At 39.1% G+C, this 20,987-nt stretch overlaps 2 protein-coding genes across 2 annotated transcripts in view; one reads left to right on the forward strand and one right to left on the reverse strand.

Annotated features, from left to right (window-relative positions):
* The window catches only part of LOC148889039 (kinesin-like protein KIF20B), a 63,298-nt gene that overhangs the window by 11,492 nt on the left and 30,819 nt on the right, over positions 1 to 20,987 (reverse strand). The window contains exons 24-30 of the mRNA XM_089011365.1: positions 19,913 to 20,038; positions 16,881 to 17,008; positions 14,551 to 14,706; positions 12,418 to 12,585; positions 8,351 to 8,446; positions 3,747 to 3,956; positions 1,017 to 1,061 (exon numbers count right to left, since the gene is read on the reverse strand). Of these exons, the coding sequence (XP_088867491.1) occupies positions 1,017 to 1,061; positions 3,747 to 3,956; positions 8,351 to 8,446; positions 12,418 to 12,585; positions 14,551 to 14,706; positions 16,881 to 17,008; positions 19,913 to 20,038 (929 nt within the window). The remainder of the gene's footprint in view (positions 1 to 1,016; positions 1,062 to 3,746; positions 3,957 to 8,350; positions 8,447 to 12,417; positions 12,586 to 14,550; positions 14,707 to 16,880; positions 17,009 to 19,912; positions 20,039 to 20,987) is intronic.
* The window catches only part of LOC148889040 (high affinity choline transporter 1-like), a 54,027-nt gene continuing 47,898 nt past the window's right edge, over positions 14,859 to 20,987 (forward strand). Inside the window, exon 1 of the mRNA XM_089011367.1 lies at positions 14,859 to 14,986. The gene's annotated coding sequence lies outside the window, so the exon portion shown is untranslated. The remainder of the gene's footprint in view (positions 14,987 to 20,987) is intronic.

Raw genomic sequence — 20,987 nt, forward strand, 5'->3', positions numbered from 1 at the left:
TGACGAATAGATGACAACTACAGTGATACCTTGGCTTACGAACTTAATTGGTTCCCAGACAGTGTGTAAGGAGAAAAGTGTGAATCCCAAAAATTAATTTCCCATAGGAAACCATTAAAATGAGAATAATCAGTTCCCAGGTCCACATAAAACGTAATTTTCTACTTTCTAATTTTCTAAGCCTTAAAACTACACAAAATATACCTTATTTTATGTATAATAAATGTGCTACGGTATTATAATTAAAGAAATAAACTGTACTTTGTAATAAAGTGGTTTTATTTACATTTGTGACGGTCGTTGAAGGCTTGATGGAATGGAGTGGCCGGTTTAATCAGCATTAAACACTTGATGAGGAACGTAGACTTCTTTTTTCACCATCTTGAGGAATGATCCCTTGTAGGTGCTTTCTCTGCGATAATTTTACAGAGTTCGTCATCAATTGTGTTCTGTTTAGCTGGGTTGATAGCTTTTTGCATCAAGTGTACAGATTGCTTGTGCAGGTTATTTGTGGAGCCTGACTGATGGGAATTTTAACCTTGCAGTCGACACTCTGCCTTTGAACTATCAAAGTTGAAACGAGTCCAGATTTCACTGTTTCGTATCCATTTTGTCAGTCTCTCTCTGTCGTCTGCCTGTCTCTTTAATGTTTAAACCATCTCCCCTCACTGGTGCGTTCTTGACCAATCACGTGGCTTTAACCGACGACTGGTGGTGGGGAATAGAGGACCAAAACAAGCCGGCTGCCATTATCTTTTAGGAGAACGGGCTCGTTCGTGAACGACACATCACTCATTGTGGCAGCTGCATGTGTATCCCAAAAAATAGTTTGTATGCCAAGGTAAAATTTTCATAAATTTAATGTTCATAAACCGAAAAGTTCGTAAGCTAAGGGTTTCGTAAACCGAGGTATGACTGTACATGGTTGTTGTTGAAAGTGGAAAGTAGCTAATGTGAGGGTGAATGTTGAGATGAAAGTGATGTACAAGATGATAAAGGCATGGTGGGGGGAATACCTGGGGTTGGTTTGCTGGACATTTTCTGCGTCTAAAAATGGGACACTTTGGGTAGAAGGGGAGTGAGAATTGTTTAAAAGGGATTTGGAAAAAAATGTCAATTCACATGAAAATGTTGTGAACGAAATAAATACATTAAAATAAAACAAAACCAACTACAGTAAAGTCTCGTTATATCGATATTCAAGGGAGTCCAAAAAGATATCGATATAACCGGGACTATCGATATATCCGACCCTGTTTGCATGTAATTTTCTCCGTGCGTGCATAGAAATAGTATCGATATAACCGGGACTATCGATATATCCGATATCGATATAACGAGACTTTACTGTAAATAAAAAAACAATAGAAAAATATTGGTACATAGAAAGCTGTAAAAAAAAACAAATAAAGAAAAAATAAATAAACAGATAGAATAACAAAATGAACGAATAAAGTTCAAAATAAATAAACGGATACATAAATAAACTGATTGAAAAAATATTGGTACACAAATGTAAAAATATGTAATATATAAAAGTAATAAATAAAAAGATGGGCAAAAAAATAAACTTCAAAATAAATGAATAAATAAACTAATTAAAAAAATATTGGTACACCAATGAAAAAATATGTAATATATAAAACTGTAAAAAAACACAAATAAACAAAAAAATAAATAAACAGATGGGCAAAAGAATAAACAAATAAACTACAGTAAAGTCTCGTTATATCGATATTCAAGGGAGTCCGAAAAAATATCGATATAACCGGGACTATCGATATATCTGACCCTGTTTGCATGTAATTTTCTCCGTGCGTGCATAGAAATAGTATCGATATAACCGGGACTATCGATATATCCGATATCGATATAACGAGACTTTACTGTATTTGTGATTGTATTTTATTTATTATTGTACCTATGCTTGTCTGTGAGTGTAAGTTGTCCTTGAGAGCTTTGAAAGGCGCTTAAAATGAAATGTATTATTATTATTATTAATTATAATTAGCATATTTGCCTTCAACATTTAGCTTGTAGTCGACGTGCACATTCCACCATGATGTCCCTGATCCACTGGTGGAAAGACACTTTGATCCTCTCCTCTTTCATCTAGAACTGCTTCATGGGTACAGAAAGTGCTGAAGATGAATGACTGTGTCTTTGTGTTGTCATATTGTCTTTGTGCAGTCATATTTGTTATTTAGTTTTTTTTGTTCTTTTGACTTCAAGACGGCGCCGCGAGAGTGGCTGCCTTTCCAGCAGCTCATGTATTTTGTTTTCTACTTTCGTTCCTTTCATTACTTTGCTGCTGTGAAATGTACATTTCTCCACTGCGAGACTAATAAAGGCAAATCCAAATCCAATCCAAATCCAAATTATTATTATTATTATTATTATAAATAAATGAATACATAAACTGATTGAAAAAATATTGGTACAGAAATGTAAAAATATGTAATAATAAAAATACAAACAAAAAAAATAAACAGACAGGCAAAAAAACTTCAAAATAAATAAATACATAAGCTGATTGAAAAAAACGATGTCATATATAAAACTGTTTAAAAAAAACAGAAACAGACAAAAACAAAAACATAAATAAACAGTTGGGCAAAAAATAAACAAATAAACTTAAAATAAATGAATAAATAAATTAACTCATTGACGAAATATTGGTACACAAATGAAAAAATGTGTAACATATAACATGTAACATGAATGTCTCTCTGTGTCTTTGTTTTGTCATATTGTCTCTATGCTGTCATATTATTTGTTATTTACTTTTTTTTTTGTTCTTTTGACTTCAAGACGGTGCCGCGAGAGTGGCTGCCTTTCCAGCAGCTCATGTATTTTGTTTTCTACTTTCGTTCCTTTCATTACTTTGCTGCTGTGAAATGTACATTTCTCCACTGCGAGACTAATAAAGGCAAATCCAAATCCAATCCAAATCCAAATTATTATTATTATTATAAATAAATGAATACATAAACTGATTGAAAAAATATTGGTACAGAAATGTAAAAATATGTAATAATAAAAATACAAACAAAAAAAAATAAACAGACAGGCAAAAAAACTTCAAAATAAATAAATACATAAGCTGATTGAAAAAAACGATGTCATATATAAAACTGTTTAAAAAAAACAGAAACAGACAAATAAACAAAAACATAAATAAACAGTTGGGCAAAAAATAAACAAATAAACTTAAAATAAATGAATAAATAAATTAACTCATTGACGAAATATTGGTACACAAATGAAAAAATATGTAACATATAAACCTGTTAAACAAATAAACAGACAAATAAACAAAAATAAATAAATAAACAGATGGGCAAAAAATAATCAACAAATAAACTCAAAAATAAATGAATAAATAAATAAACTCATTGAAGAAATATTGGTACAAAAATGTAAAATTATGTAAAACTGTTTAAAAAACAAATAAACAGAAAAATAAACAAAAGCAAAAAATAAATATGTGGGCTAAAACAAAAATAGAAATAAACTCAAGAATAAATGAATAAATACATAAACTGATTGAAAAAATATTGGTACACAAATGTAAAAATATGTAACATATAAAAACTGTAAAAAAATAAAATGAACATCCGCCTTTGTCAGTTATTTTCGCGGAGGGTGAAGGAAAAACGCCCGGAAGTATTTATTGGTAGCGCCCAAATGTGAGGTTAGCGTTTGTGTGTAGCGCCATGGTAACCGACGGAGGTGCCTTTCCCTACCTTGTCCATGTCCCCGCTCTTCCTCTTGCGGGCCGAGCGCGTAATCTTGACAGTGACGGCGCTCGAGTCACCTCGCCGTCTGAGGGCCATGCGGTCGGGCTGCAGCGGGCTGAAAGAAATCTCCATTTCGGGTTGTGGGAAGCGACTGGCGCGCCCGTTCTCCGTGGAGATTTCCGACGATTCCAGCACGGACGGGCATCCTGATGAGCTCTAAGGGGATAACGAAAAAGTGTTATCCGTAGAAGACCAAAACGATATTTCATACGTTGTCTTAAAGGACAACTAACCATTTTATTTGTTTCCTAACTGACATCAGAATGTTTTATAGCATCTAAAATGCCCAAAACACGCAGGCTGATATTTTTAGTCAAATGAAAAACACCAATAAAAATGACTTAAAGTGCCTAATGAATTCTGCTGGGAATTTGTGTCAGCGAATATCAAATAGTTGTTTTGGTGCAACACGCAACGATTCACCATCGCGTTATTTATTTGTTTTCCTTCTAATTTCGCCATCAACACGGATCAACACGAAGTTTACAGGCAAAGTACCGCAAAATGCATTGTGTGTCCCTTTCTCAGTTCCGAACGTGACGTCACTCGAAAACAACACTTCCTGAATATTCAGCGCGAGTCTTAAAACGTAAAATATAGCTATATGCCGTGGAATCTTTGTAAAATACGCTCAGTAGAAGTCATTTGAAGTGATTTCACAAATTATGGACGCAACTTGTCGGGAGGCGTCGGTTGTCCTTTAAAGCTAGTTATTAGTTATGTGTAGGCTAGCTTTCTATCTATTTGAGTTACTTCCGGGTTGAGTGAACGCTGACGCGTGTGGCTGCGGCTGCTATTTGCTATCTATTAGCTATATGGCTGGCTGTCTAGCTGGTTATCTATTAGCTATCTACTAGCTAGCTAGCTTTCGATCTATTTGAGTTCCTTCTGGGTTGAGTGAACGCTGGCGCGTGTGGCTGCCGCTGCTCACCCACAGAAAAACGTATCCTGTGACTGTAAAGCGACCGTATATATATATATATATATATATATATATATATATATATAAAGTAAAGTCTCGTTATATCGATATCGGATATATCGATAGTCCCGGTTATATCGATACTATTTCTATGCACGCACGGAGAAAATTACATGCAAACAGGGTCGGATATATCGATAGTCCCGGTTATATCGATATTTTTTCGGACTCCCTTGAATATCGATATAACGAGACTTTACTGTATATATATATATATACATACAGTAAAGTCTCGTTATATCGATATCGGATATATCGATAGTCCCGGTTATATCGATACTATTTCTATGCACGCAAGGAGAAAATTACATGCGCGAAGGGTCGGATATATCGATAGTCCCGGTTATATCGATATTTTTCGGACTCCCGAGAATATCGATATAACGAGACTTTACTATATACAGTAAAGTCTCGTTATATCGATATTCAAGGGAGTCCGAAAAAATAGCGATATAACCGGGACTATCAATATATCCGATCCTGCGCCGAACTGCATTAAACAAAAGCCGCCAAAAGAGGGCAGCCAAGCGCCATATAAGAAACGGAGCTGGCCATTAGCTCCCTTTTTTTTTGGGTGAGAGATGTTCCCCCAATGTTGCCTCAAAATGGCACATATAATTCTTTAATGATTGTAAACATGTATGCTTTAATCTTCAGAACTACAGTGTATTTGAAACATATTCATAACTGGATGTGTATCAAGAAAGCATATTATCCGAATCTGAAGCCATTGTTTGGATTCACAAGCAATGCGAGACGTCTTGGCGTGAAGTCATTTTTATTTGCATTTGAATAAAAAGTGACATCGGCTGTCCTTTAATACACAGTATGGAATGTTAATAATTTTCAAAATCATCGCGCTTCAGCAGACAAAACAAGAAACGTTGTTGCAAAAAAACAATTGCATTCATATACAGTACAGTGGGCATGTACATAACACAACAGGGAAACTGCAACGCTTACATCTTACTGTATTATGTATACAATTTAAAAAAGTCATCAATCTTCTTCTGCTTCCCATTTTTACCTTTTAACACAAACACTTCAATCTCATCTGCTACACACGAGCTAGCGTCTGAAAATGAAAATGGCTCTGTTACACGGGTGCTGGGCACATAACCAAGTCACCTGACCAAGTCGACCAATGGCGCGACTGATGGCGTGACACGTAACCAAGACACGTGACCAAGTTGACCAATGGCGCGACCGATGGCGTGTCACGTGACAAAGTCACACGGCCAAGTCGACTAATAGCGCGACCGATGGCGGCTCATGTGACCAAGTCGACCAATGGCGCGACCGATGGCGGCTCACGTAACAAGACACGTGACCAAGTTGACCAATGGCGCGACGGATATATCGATATAAACAACAAAAATGGCCGGCGGGGGATGAAAAGGAGCACCGTAATAACCGGATTATCGTAATAACCGGGTATCGTACTAAACGGTACTAATTATACATAAAAAGACTAGAAATCTGCAAGGGAAATGAAAATACAGTAAAGTCTCGTTATATCGATATTCAAGGGAATCCGAAAAAATATCAATATAACCGGGACTATCGATATATCCGACCCTGTTTGCATGTAATTTTCTCCGTGCGTGCATAGAAATAGTATCGATATAACCGGGACTATCGTTATATCCGATATCGACATAACGAGACTTTACTGTAGTATCGTAATAAGCGGTACTATCGATATAACCGATATCGATATAACGAGACTTTACTGTATATATATATATATATATATATATATATATATATATACAGTGATACCTCGGTTCTCTGCCATAATCCGTTCCAGAACCCTGTTCGAAAAGCGATTTGTTCGATCACCGAAACCATGTTTCCCATTACAAATAATGTAAATCGTTTTAATCCGTTCCAACACCCTGAATGTTTACCTTTTTAGTACAGTATTTTATACATTATTTCATGCATGAAATTGCACATTAAATTGCTGACCAACACATAAAAAGCAATGTACATCTCAGAAAATGTTAGGCAAAATGGCAAAGACACAAATAACATAAACATAAATGTAACTCAGGCTAATTGTACGTTCATAAAGAAAAGAATTATGAATAGGATGTTTTAGCTTTGTGGTGGTCAGCATAAGGCGCAGGTGGACGGAGGAAGGAAATTTATTGTTTGGAAGGAGAGTCCCCTTCCATAAAAACTTCGGGGAGCTCTTCTGTCTGAAGGGTGCTCACACGTTCAAATCTCTTTGCTACAGATGACTCGGCTACAGGATGTTGTTTTCTCTTAAAATATCTATCCAATGACACTTACTGTCACTCCCATAGCCACATCACTAGATTTCACAGCCTCCTTATTCTTTAATATCGTACTGATCGTAGATTTCGCCATGCTGTATTCCCTACCAGGGGTGCTCAATACGTCGATCGTGATCGACCAATCGATCTCCATGGTACTATTGGTAGATCGCAAGACAAGGTGATGTGACATTGTCAGGAACTGACACTTAACAAATCAAGTGGAGTTCTTTTGAAAAAAAACTCGACGTCAGCCAATCAGCCATCCCTTTATTTGATTGATACACCGGAGAACCAATCAAATGATATCTCATTGAGAGCCTCACTCCGAGCTCAAACAATGCCCTTTCGTTGCAAAGTGAACAAGGAAGTCGTTAGTTACATCCTAATTTTTGGCTCGGTTTTCCCCTTTCAACGTAAGATAGAGTATAAAAAAGTGGGAGAGCTGGACCAAGTAAGACGAAAAAAACCTATCACTTTCATACGGAATGAGAGGATGACTTTTTTTCACGATGACATTTTCAAGTGCAGTTGTCTCGTCTGCCAGTCATCAGAGTGAACTCAGGTAATGGCAGACAATTGACATAATTATGCTGTGTTGTGCAACATATGCGGATATACATCAACATAAATTGCAATAATCTTCACTATATTTCTCAATAAATATAATGAGTAGATCATTTCAAAAGTAGCTCACTTGCTGAAAAAAGTGTGAGCACCCCTGCCCTAGCCAGATCAGACACTCGCACGCCTCCTTCATATTTTGCTATTATTTCTTTCTTAAATGCAATAGTCGTACGCACTACTTTTCTTTTTTCACTTGTAGCAGCACTTACTTTCTTTGGACGCATGATTAGGGGCTAAAACTCTTCGTACACCTATATTAAACGCAAGAGCAAAACGCAGCACGTCCGCAAGCGACAACAGTTCGTCACGAAGTGAGCGATACACCCGTACGCCGCTCAGCATCCCACCCTCACGTACGCACTCACGCGTCGTACCGGTGTTCGAAATCCGATTGTTGTTCGAACTACGCAGCAAGAATTTCTCAAATATTTTGTTCGGACTCCGATTTGTTCGAACTGTGAGTCGTTCGAAAACTGAGGTTCCACTGTATAGGGGCAAAACTACCAGCAAATTTTGCTGGTAGTTTTGACGGAGCCTCTTGGATAAGAAGTGAAACGTCCGACACCTTCAAAGAAGAACAGATGACGGCGGAAGAAACCTTCTCATTGATACTTTTTTTCCTATTCATTCGTCAGTGTAGTTTTAGTGCGAGCGCCCACCTTGGAGTCAGCGTCATCCGGTCGATCCCCCGCAAGCTCATCGTCCACTTTGAGCGACGCCGAGTGACTTTCCGCCTCCGCCACGCCTCCTCCGGCCTGACAAGAGAAGACGTTTAAGTGGAAGAAGGATGACGACCACACCAAGGTCACGTCAAGGGCAGGAAACGGCGACGCTTTTAATGAATGGACACTTGAGGAATCATCCCGCGCACTCCCTGATGGATGGAAACATTTATTCCAAGAGTGAGCAATTTTTTTTCTCATTGGCTAAACAGTGGAAGCTAATTTTTATTTTGTTTCCCCTTACGTTACCTTTGCAGAAAAAGCAATGACTGCAAAATAGCAAATAATACACAACATAAGTACAATTTGGAAATAAATTAATAATAATGATAATAATACATTTAATTTCTAAGCGCCTTTCAAAACTCTCAAGGACACTTTACAGTCACTGGATCTTTTTTGTGCGCGTGAGCAGCGGCAGCCATTCGCGCCTGCGTTCACTCTACAAACCCAATGCATTGAAAACAAATGTATGCTGAGGTTCGCTGAGAAATACAATACAATAAAATAAAAACATGAAAATACATCATAAGAAAAAAGAAAAACAAAATACAATAAAATAGAATAACTTAAAATGCCTTAAAATAAAATACATTAAAATACATGAAATTTAATTACATTAACTATAAACATGAAAATACATTATAAGAAAATAAAACGCAACAAAATACAATGAAATATAATAATTTAAAATACCTTAAAATAAAATACATTAAAATACATGAAATTAAATTAACGGTAAAAAAATAGTATTGACAGCAAGTCAAAAGTGGGATCATAATAATAATAATAATAATAATAATAATAATAATAATAAATTTCATTTTGAGCGCCTTTCAAAGCTCTCAAGGACACTTTACAGTCACAGACAAGCATAGGGACTATAATAAATATAATACAATCACAAATAGAATACAATAAATAAAATAGTTATAAATAGAAACAAGAGAAAGCTACACAGAAAATGCGATTTTTAAATAGGTGGCTTTTGAGATGAAAATCCCTAAGTAGACATCCAAATAAATTGACCCATTCACTGCCAGGTGCCAAATCGTAGAAGTCAGCGATAATGGGGTTTGGAGTCGGAATGAGTGTGGAATACTGAAGTGGAAACAGGAACTAAATTAAAAAAAACAACACACAAACAAGGCCCAAAGTAACAAACAAAACCATTAATAATTAAAACTTGACTGAATACATAGCAAACCTGACAAGACGAAACAAACCTGACCTGATTCTGAATGGTCATTCCGAGAATCCTTTTAACTCAATCACTGCCAAACAATGTGCAAAAATGTCTCCACTCCAGTGGCAGGGTTTTTGTCATTTTCACTCCAATTGGAGGAGCCAAAGAATATTGAGTTTTAGGACTACATAATCATTCAATCCAGCGTAAAAAAACTTTAATCTTTCTTCTTTCATCAGAAAGAAAGAGTTAAGTCCTAAGTTATATGGGTGTGGAGTTATATGAGCTTGAAATTGGGGCAGATTGCCAAAATACAATGGAATATATACATATTGGTTTATATAGCACTTTAATAACAGCTGAATCTGGAACAAAGCGCGAATTTGGAAAGAAAAGGGAAATGCTGCCCCCTTGTGGAAAAGAAAACATTGCCAGAGGCCATGGCTAGCCCTTTATCGACACCCAAGCATGAAAAAACAGTTCATTCCTAAGTTAGGTGGGTCTGGAGATATCTTGGCTTGAAATGGGGGAGGCTGTACAAAAGGCAAATGCTGCCCCTTCGTGGACTAGCGCTTTTCTGAAATGGCGCTTCACATCATATTTTCAATTCCTGATTAAATTCAGAAATGGCAGTGAATGAGTGAGGACAACCGACACCACCGGACAAGTTGCGTCCATAATTTGCAAAATTACTTCAAAAGACTTCTACTGAGCGCATCTGATAAAGATTCCATCGCATATAGCAATATTTTACCTTCTAAGACTCGAGCTGAGTATTCAGGAAGTCTTGTTTTCGAGTTGATGACGATGCCAGAAGTGACGTCACATTTGGAACGCCCCTGACCGAGAAAGCAACACACAATGCATTTTGGATACTTTTTTTTCATCTGAAAATACTGTGTTGATGGCGAAATAAAAGGAAAACTACATAAATAACGCAGTGGTGAATCGTTGTGTGGCAGCCAATTGCAGTAACACGCATAAAGGTGTAAATTTGCACAAATTCCCAGCGGACAAATCAGCCTATTTCTAACAGAGATAGTGTGCCATCTTGTACATTTTCTGGGCGCCAAATTGGAGTCCAGACGGCTCGAATTGATACGGAAGGACTTCTTGAATCGATTGCAAACATGTATGCTTTCCTCGTCAGAACTATTTGAATCATATGAACCATATTCATAACTGGATGTTAACAAGAAAGCCTCTTCTCCCAATCTGAAGCCATTGTTTTGATTCTAGAGCAAGCCAGTTTGTGAAGAAGTATATGGGTGTGACGTAACGAACAAGGGGGCGGGACTTTCTGAATCTGCCCGGTTCCGAGCTCATTTTGTGGCAGTTTTGGGACACTTAAAGGACAACCGACGTCACTTTTTTGTTTCTTAACTGACATCAGAAAAACGTTTTATAGCATCAAAAATACTCAAAACACACAGTATGATATTTTTATTCAAATGCAATACACCAATAAAAATGACTTGAAGTGTCCAAAATCTGCAAAAAATTGAGCTGCGAATAGGGCATTTTCAGAAAGTCCCTCCCCCAGTTTGTGATGTCACGCCAAGACGTCTTGCATTGCTTGAGAGTCAAAACAATGGCTTCAGATTCGGAGAATATGCTTTCTTGTTACACATCCAATTATGAATATGATTCAAATAGTTCTGAAGAGGAAAGCATACATGTTCGCAATCGATTAAATAATTTATTCCATGCCATTTTGAGGTAACATTGGGGAGAAACGATCACCAGAAAAGAGGCACAAAATGGCGACCTCCTGTGGCCACCTCCGTTTCCACAGGCTGATAAATTCCTTATATGGAGCTTGGACACCCTCTTCTGGCGGCTTTTGGGTGCAACACAAGGTTTTCAGACCAAACAATACAGCAAAATACATTGATATGATGGAAGGACTGCTACAATGTGTCTTTTTTTTTTGGTCAGGGGGCATTCCTTTAGTGACGTCACGTACGGACTCGTCACCAACTCAAAAACAAGACTTCCTGAATATTCAGCGTGAGTCTTAAAACGTAAAATATAGCTATATGCCGTGGAATCTTTTTAAAATACGCCCAGTAGAAGTCATTTGAAGCCATTTTACAAATTATGGACACAACTTGTCCGGAGACATCGGATGTCCTTTAAAGTCATTTTTATTGGTGTTCTGCATTTGACTAAAAATATCAGCCTGCGTGTTTTAGGTATTTTAGATGCTACAAAACGTTTTTCTGATGTCAGTTAGGAAACAAAAAAATGGTTTTCGGTTGTCCTTTAAGGGCCCAATTTGACCTGTTTTCATTTTTGTGTTGACTGAAGCACTGGATATCCTTTCCTTTTCCTTTTTTCAAAACAGTTCTAAAATATCCCAATGAGATTTATAACATCAGAAATAGTTGTTGCTGATGTCACCCAATTATTTGACTGTTTTGTATACCCTTTTTCCATATGGGTAAAAATGACCCACAACATAATCGTGTTTTTTTTTCAACATAATATGCGGGTTAGGACGAGCTGGAAGAAGTGGCTGGGGAGAGGGAAGTCTGGGCTTCCCTACTGAAGCTGCTGCCCCCGCGACCCGACCCCGGATAAGCGGCAGAAGATGGATGGATGGATGGATATATGGGTTAATAATTGGCAATGCATTGAACCCGCAAAAAAAGCAAAACAAGAGCAACGGACAACTGTCGAAAACAGCGTGAACAGACGGTGTGTCTTAGTCATCGGGACCATGACTCACAATGCCGTCACCACATGAAACGTTCAAACCATCGGTCAGCTGGCTTTGGTCTGACCACAGCATGAAAACAAACGTGGTTGCACTGACCTCTGGTGGCGACGGCTCGCCGTTGTCGCGAAGCTGCTGGATGATTTTGTCTTTGTCAGCGTGGCTGGCGAGAAGCTTGCGAAGTTCAACCTCCAAGGCAGCCACCAGCGTGTCTCGCTCCTGCCTCCAGTTCACCATCAGTTGCTCTTTGGAAAGTAGCTCCGCCTCCTGGAATGAGGTCGAGTAAATTAATAATAATAATAATAATAATAATAATAAGAATAAGAATAAGAATAAGAATAAGAATAAGAATAAGAATAATAACAATAAAACATTTAACTTCTAAGCGCCTTTCAAAACTCAAGGACACTTTACAGTCACGGGATAAGAACTTTTTTTTGTGCGGATGAGCAGCAGCAGCAGCCATTCGCGCCAGCGTTCACTCTACCCGGAAGTAACACAGCAGCAAAGTAATAAAAGGAAAAGGAAAGGAAAGAAAGAAGTAGAAAAAACATAATACAGGAGCTGCTGGAAAGGCAGTCACTCTGTAAACTTAGGTAGTGTCGTATGTAAAGCGAGGTACTGTTGTATGTAAAGTGAGGTAGTGACGTATGTAAAGTGAGGTGTCGTATGTAAAGTGAGGTAGTGACGTATGTAAAGTGAGGTAGTGTCGTAATGGAAAAATAAAAGAAAAACAAAACAAAATGCAAAAAAGAAAGGGTTGGAGTGAGGTCTTGCAGAAAAAAAAAAGAAAAAAAGAGTTCAGGATGATGGTACAGCATGTAGCGTGGACTCAGTTTGGTGAGTGTGGCAGTGGGAATGAGCAGGGGAGGCAGGGATTACATAAAAATTATATATTATGAAAAGAATGCAAGGAATATAGTGATGCCTCCCGAATTTAATTGGTTACCAGAAAATGTGTAAGGTGAAAAATTGGATTGGATTGGATATGCCTTTATTAGTCTCACAGTGGAGAAATTTACATTTCACAGCAGCAAAGTGATGAAAGGAATGAAAGTAGAAAAACGAAATACATGAGCTGCTGGAAAGGCAGCCACTCAAAAATGTGTATTCCAAACATTATTTTCCCCTAAGAAACCATTAAAATGTGAATAATCCGTTCCCAGGTCCCCATAAATAATAATTTTCTACTAAACAAGCGATAAAACTACACAAAAGATACCTTATTTTATGTATAACAAATGTACTATTGGATTGTAATTAAAGAAATAAACTGTACTTTATAATAAAGTCATTTTATTTGTGATGGTCGATGTAGTAAAGGTACTCCACTCGATAACAAACCTCGTCTGCATTCAAAGAAAACGAGTCCGCCAGCCACCGTGGCGCTGTTCAACCGTGTGGTTTGGTATTCATCCGCTGAAAACCCGTCCGCCAGCCACCGTGGCGCTAAGTGGTTTGGTTACTCCGCCGAAAACTAGTTCGTTAGCCAAGACTATATGCTCGCAAATTTAATGTTCGTGAGGTGAAAAGTTTGTGAGCTAAAGCGTTCGTAACCTGAGGTATCGCTATATTACAAAAAATGAATTCCAAGATGGCGCCGGAGTAGGCAGCGCTCAGGAACCTTGCTTTTTTGTTGTTTTTGTGTTATCTTTCATCACTTTGTGTTTATGTGCATCATGTGGAACAGATACGGATTGTTTTTCAGCATTTTAGGCTACGACATTCATCAAAGAGGAGACTGTGCTGAGCGGTTGCACCTTTTTCTGCAGCACGAATATGCCAGCACCGTTTTTTGATTGGGAGGAATGTCGGTGACATTTGACTGTCATTGCGATTATGCTTTTTTTTGCGCCTGTAATTGCTTGAGGAGCCCGCGATGAGAAGAAATGAGCGTCAACGCAGAGCGCCGATGCGTAGGTGGAACGGTCACGGCGTGGAATTGAAGCGGATTGACGTGGGACAGGAGATGTGAGACAATCTCTTTTCGTCAATGGATGCTCCAGCTTCGTGTTTGCTGTCAACATTTAGCTTGTGGCAGACGTGCACAATTTTACCATGACGCCCCTGATCCACTGGTGAAAAGGATGCTTTGAACCTCTCCTTTTTCATCTCGGACTGCTTCATACAACAAAGAGGGTGCAGAAAGTGCTGTAAAATGTAAATGTTTCCATGGCAGGGCTAATAAAGGCTAATCCAATCCAATTACAACTCTCGACCAGCGCAGCTCACCATCTCGGCCTGCCGGGCCAAGTAGCGCTCTCGATCCTCCGCAAACTTCTTCATTTCGTGGTTACGCTTTTCCTCAGCCTTCTTGATTTGACCAATGAGGGCCATCTTCTCCTCCTGCCAGTTTTGGCGTTCCATCAGGTGCTTCTCCTCAAATAGCTTTGGTGATAAATAAGTAAAAAGACAGGAAAAAACTGATTGTAAGAATATAGCAGGAATAAATAAATCATGGGTTAAAAAAAATGGTTCTGGTGTCATCACGTCGCATGGTTGACAAAGGGGCGGGGACAGACGACAATTGTCACAGAGAAGCTTGGCATGGTTCAAAGGCAGTCAAGTGACATGCGAAGGACAAATGCTCTGATCTAAAAGTTCTACGTGGACTGTTTTTTCAAGAAAAAGACGGGAGAAACAAACCAACGGTCCTTTGTAGCGCAAGGTAAGATGACTCTTGCCATTCCGCCACTTTGTTTGTTGATCAAGAGACATCCAGAGTGGGTTGCAATCTCATCTTGACAGAACCCACAACAGACTTTCAAGCCATTCAGGGAAACCCCAAATATTTGGAAGGTTACACAGCCGACAGGTCGATAACACTCGGGATCTACGCTGGGCGTCATTTACTGAAAAAAGAAGCTCTCTCTCTCGTGTGACTTTTTTTTTTTTTTTTTGTAAATTTGCTCATTGTACCGAGGAGACCTGTAACTGTGGTGCAAGTTCATTTTATCATTCACCGTGTTAAGTAAATATCAATAGAGTTTGACTGCACTACTTAAAAAAAACCCAGATGCAAACAGTTACAAGAGCAAAATGGAACCGTCAAATGGATTGCTATCATTTAATAATAATAATAATAATAATAATAATAATAATAATATATTTCATTTATAAGCCCATTTCAAAACTCTCAAGGTCACTTTACAGTCACAGGATTTTTTTTTTCTGTGGGTGAGCAGCGGCAGCCACACGCGCAAGCGTTCACTCAACCTCGAATAACTCAAAAAGATAGATAGCTAGCTAATAGATAGCTAGCTAGATAGCTATTATGTTTCCTGACTCAAATAGCTGGCTAGGTATGTAGCAAATAGCTAGCTTTCCACCAGTAATCTGGCTAGCAGTTAATTTGGTTCGCAGATTGTAAAATGCAATGTTTTGCACTTTGAATTATTTTTTTTTCTACAATACGGAGTATGATTGTATATGTGTATATGTGAATATGTGTATAAGTTCCGCGTTGAGTGAACGCTGGCGCGTGTGGCTGCCGCTGCTTACCAGCAGAAAAAATATCCTGTGACTGTCCTTGAGTTTTGAAAGACGTTTATAAATGAAATGTATTATTATTAATATATATATACATATATACATATATACACAGATAGATAGATAGATAGATAGATAGATAGATAGATAGATAGATAGATATAACGAGACTTTACTGTACAGTGAGACCTCAACTTACAAACACCTTATCTTACAAACTTTTCGTCTTACAAACGTCAAATTTATGAAAATTAAACCTTATAATAAGCACTATTTTCATAATACACACCCACCACGGCTGGCGAAGTGATCTTCGGCGGAAGCACACGACCGAACAGAGGTTAAGTTACCAACAGTCCTTATGGAAGGTGACTCTCCTTCCATAAGCCATCAACGACCATCAAAAAGGTAAATAAAACTTTATTTGACAGCACAGTTTATTTCTTTAATTACAGTCCTCGTGTAATGCGCCTCTTTCCAAACAGCAATTCCCTTTGACCTTCGATCTCCAACGCCATTCCATCAAGCCATAAATGACCATCACAAATATAAATAAAGTGACTTTATGATACAATGCAGTGTATTTCTTTCATTACAATACAATAGCACATTTATTATACATAGAATAAGGTATGTTGTGTGTAGTTTTAAGGCTTATTTAGTTGAAAAGTATATTTTATGGAAACCCGGGAACGGATTATTCCGATTTTAATGGTTTCCTATGGGAATTTTTTGAAAATGAAAAATGATACACACTTTTCACCTTACACACTCTGTCTGGGAACCAATTAAGTTCGTAAGTTGAGGTCTCACTGTATATAGAAAGAGAAAGAGAGAGAGAGAGTAAGAGAGAGAGAGAGAGAGAGAGAGAGAGAGAGAGAGAGAGAGAGAGAGAGAGAGAGAGAGAGAGAGAGAGAGAGAGGGAGAGAGAGAGAGAGAGAGGGAGGGATAGAGGGAGAGGGGGGGATAGAGAGAGGGGGGTAGAGAGAGGGGGGGATAGTGTGTGTTTTCATTACATGTGGACCAAACTACAGCGGAGCTAGTAACCCTTTGACGATTAATCAATAACTTACCGCAATGCTCTGTTGAGCGCTCAGCGCTTCTTCTTTAGCCATCTGGAGGTCCCGCGACAAGGCCTCAGCGCATTGGCTCGCGTGGCCGCCGTTTTGTTGTCTCAGCATCTCCTTCGCTTTGTCCAACTCTGAGTTAAAAACAAAAAGAAATTCTGGTTAATCCCCTCCCCCCAATAATTTTCGATTGGACTTGTTCAAAGGCGCGGCACAACCCTGACCCTATCCCGACACTCCCCCGGTGTCCAAAATGGCCGAGGCGGACATGAAAAAGTCAATCGGAGACTCAGAGTGGGTACATTGAAGTGTCAAGGGTGCGGGTATTGTTCAGGTTTTAGCGCAACTATCACACCAAAGAAAAATCTCCCCAAATAGTCTCTTTCAGTGCGGCTTTCTCAATGCCAGGGGGGTCGTGCACCGTTCAATACAGGAGCAGATGCGGCGGAATGTTTAAAGGACAACCGACGCCCCCGGACAAATTGTGTCCATAATTTGTAAAATCACTTAAATGACTTCTGCCGAGCATATTTTAAAAAGATTCCACCGAATATAGCGATATTTTACGTTTTAAGACTCGCGCTTAATATTCAGGAAGTCTTGTTTTTGAGATGACGACGATCCTCACGTGACATCACATTTGGAATGGCCCTGACCGACAAAGCGACACCCAATGCATTTTGGGCACTTTATTTTGTCTGAAAACACAGTGTTGATGGCGAAATTAGAAGGAAAACGACATAAATAACGTGATGGTGAATCGTGTGGCAGCCAATTGCGGGAACACGCATAAAGAAGGTGTAAGTCGACACAAATTCCCAGCGGACAAATCAGCCCATTTTGTGCGTCATCTTGTGCATTTTCTGAGACACTACATTGGAGTCCAGACAGCTCGAATTGATACGGAAGGACTTATTTAATCGATTGCAAACATTTATGCTTTCCTCTTCAGAACTATTTGAATCATATTCATCACTTGATGAGTAACAAGAAAGCATCTTCTCCGAATCTGAACTCTCTGAAGCCATTGTTTTGATTCTCGAGCAGGGCAGTTTGTGAAGGAGTATCCTGGCGTGACATCACGAACAAGGGGGTGGGGCTTTCTGAATCCTGCCATTTCTGAGATCATTTTGTGGTAGTTTTGGGACACTAAGTAATTTTTATTGGTGTTTTGCATTTGACTAAAAATATCAGCCTCCGTGTTTTGGGTATTTTAAACGTTTTTCTGATGTCAGTTAAGAAACAAAAAAAATGGTGTTGGTTGTCCTTTAAAGGACTGACGTCTCAGGACAAGTTGTGTCTATAATTTGTAAAATGGCTTCAAATGATTTCTACTGAGCGTATTTTAAAAAGATTCCATCGCATATAGCTATATTTTACGTTTTAAGACTCGCGCTGAATATTCAGGAAGTCTTGTTTTTGAGTTGGTGATGAGTCCGTACGTGACGTCACTAAAGGAACGCCGCCTGACCGAAAAAAGACACATTGTAGCAGTCCTTCCATCACGTCAATGTATTTTGCTGTAATGTTTGGTCTGAAAACCTTGCGTTGCACCCAAAAGCCGCCAGAAGAGGGTGTCCAAGCTACATATAATGAATTTATCAGCCTGTGGAAACGGAGGTGGCCACAGGAGGTCGCCATTTTGTGCCTCTTTTCTGGTGATCGTTTCTCCCCAATGTTGCCTCAAAATGGCATGGAATAAATTATTTAATCGATTGCAAACATGGATGCTTTCCTCTTCAGAACTATTTGAATCATATTCATAACTGGAGGTGTAACAAGAAAGCATATTCTCAGAATCTGAAGCCATTGTTTTGATTCTCAAGCAATGCAAGACGTCTTGGCGTGACGTCACAAACTGGGGGGGGGGACTTTCTGAAAATGCCCAATTCGCAGCTCAATGTTTTTTGCAGATTTTGGACATTGTACATCATTTTTATTTGTGTTTTGCATTTGAATAAAATATCATACTGCATGTTTTGGGTATTTTAGATGCTCTAAAACGGTTTTCTGATGACAGTTAAGAAACAAAAAGTTGACGTCGGTTGTCCTTTAAGTGGCCCCGCTTGTGCCGTTGGTGCGACTTTTAGTAGAACTGCGCTACTGGGTTAACACGACGGGGTCGTGGCAGAGTGGCACTGTCATTTAGGCTTCAAGCTAACTTCACCGGACTGTTTAAAGTTGCGACCTTGGGGGGAGGTCAAAGCACAAGTAGCTAGCTTTCCATTTGATATCTAGCTGGCTATCTATCTAGCTCGCTATTAGCTATCAATCAGAATCAGAATCTTTATTGCCAAGTATGTAGAACACACAAGGAATTTGTCTCTGGTAGAACTCCGGTAGAATTAGCTAGCGAGCTAGCTTTCTTTCTGTTTGAGTTACTTTCGGGTTGAGTGAACGCTAGCGCGTGTGGCTGCCGCTGCTCACCCACAGAAAAACTTATCCTGTGACTGTAAAGTGACCTTGAGAGTTTTGAAAGGGGCTTATAAATGAAATATTATTATTATTATTATTATTATTATTATTATTATAAAAACTAGACGGGCATGAGTGCCGTCATCTCGTTATTTTTTTACTAAGCTAGTTTGGTTGCGACTCTACAACGCGTAGCTGTTTACAGATTTTTTGTTGATCCTGAATAGATAGCTATAGCTATAACTATAACTGTCACCGCAAATGTTCACTCGAAGGACTTTCAACATTGGACTTCTCCTATTGTCTGGTATGTCACTTGCTCCATGAGAATGTACAAGAAGCATGGCCTGTGGTTCGGGCCTGCCACAAAAATGGACAAAATACAACTTCAACGGACAGTTAAAATGGCGGAAAAAATAATTGGCACCGCCCTTCCCACGCTTGAGGACTTGCACACTTTTTGGCAAGAACCACGACAAGGGCACAAAAAAATCCTATTGGAGCCTTCGCACCCTGCCCACCACCTTTTCCAGCGACTCCCCTTCAGGCGGGCGAACAAGATGCAGCGTGTTCTAATTAATTCTTAATCCTTCAATGGAAATGGTTCTGATTGGACGTTTTACCGTTATTGAGTTCCTGGATGTGGTGGAGTTTCTCATCCAGCATGCTTTCCATCTGCTCCTGCGTCTCCTCCTGCTCGGCGAGAGCCGACCGCATGTCGTCCACCAGCCGCCGTTTGGCCTCCAGTTCTGCAACGAGGAGCATGTGACAACCTGAAAGGACAACTGACACCTCTGGAAAAGTTGTGTCCATAATTTGTAAAATCACTTCAAATTACTTTTACTGAGTGTATTTCACGAAGATTCCGTAGCATATAGCTATATTTTACGTTTTCAGACAGGAAGTCTTGTTTTCAAGTTGATGACGATGCCTGACGTGACGTCACGTCTGGAACGCCCCTGACTGAGAAAGCGACACACAATGCATTTCGGGTACTTTGTTTGGTCTTCTAATTTCGCCATCATCACGGGTTGATCCGTGTTGATGGTGAAATTAGAAGGAAAAAACATAACGTGATGGTGAATCGTTGTGTGTTGCACCAAGTCTACTATTTACTAGTTGACCCAAATTCCCAGCAGACAAATCAGCCCATTTCCAACTGAGCTTAGGCGCCATCTTATGAATTTTCTGGTTGCTTCATTGGACTCCAGACGCAACAAAATAAGACGGAAGGACTTCTTTAATCGATTGCAAACATTCATGCTTTCCTCTTCAGAACTATTTGAATCATATTCATAACTGGATGAGTAACAAGAAAGCATCTTCTCCGAATCTGAAGCCATTGTTTTGATTCTCGAGCAAGGCAAGACCTCCTGGCGTGACATCACGAACAAGGGGGCAGGACCTTCTGAAACTGAAACTTTCTGAGGTCATTTTGAAGTAGTTTTGGGACACTAAGTCATTTTTATTGGTGTTTTGCATTTGACTAAAAATATCAGGCTGTGTGTTTTGGGTATTTTAGATGCTATAAAACATTTTTCTGATGTGAGTTAGGAAACAAAAAAATGGTGTCGGTTGTCCTTTAAGAGGTGGGGGGCACGACGGGAATGCTAGCGAAACGGGGGGATGACTCCAATTGGGCAGAAGCAGTGAGAACAGCAGGGGCCCCGGGATTGAGCCATGTGGTACACCACACCA

Source organism: Hippocampus bargibanti, linkage group LG13 (assembly GCF_051943395.1).
Source record: "Hippocampus bargibanti isolate YZ-2025 linkage group LG13, ASM5194339v1, whole genome shotgun sequence".
Taxonomy (NCBI): Eukaryota; Metazoa; Chordata; class Actinopteri; order Syngnathiformes; family Syngnathidae; genus Hippocampus; species Hippocampus bargibanti.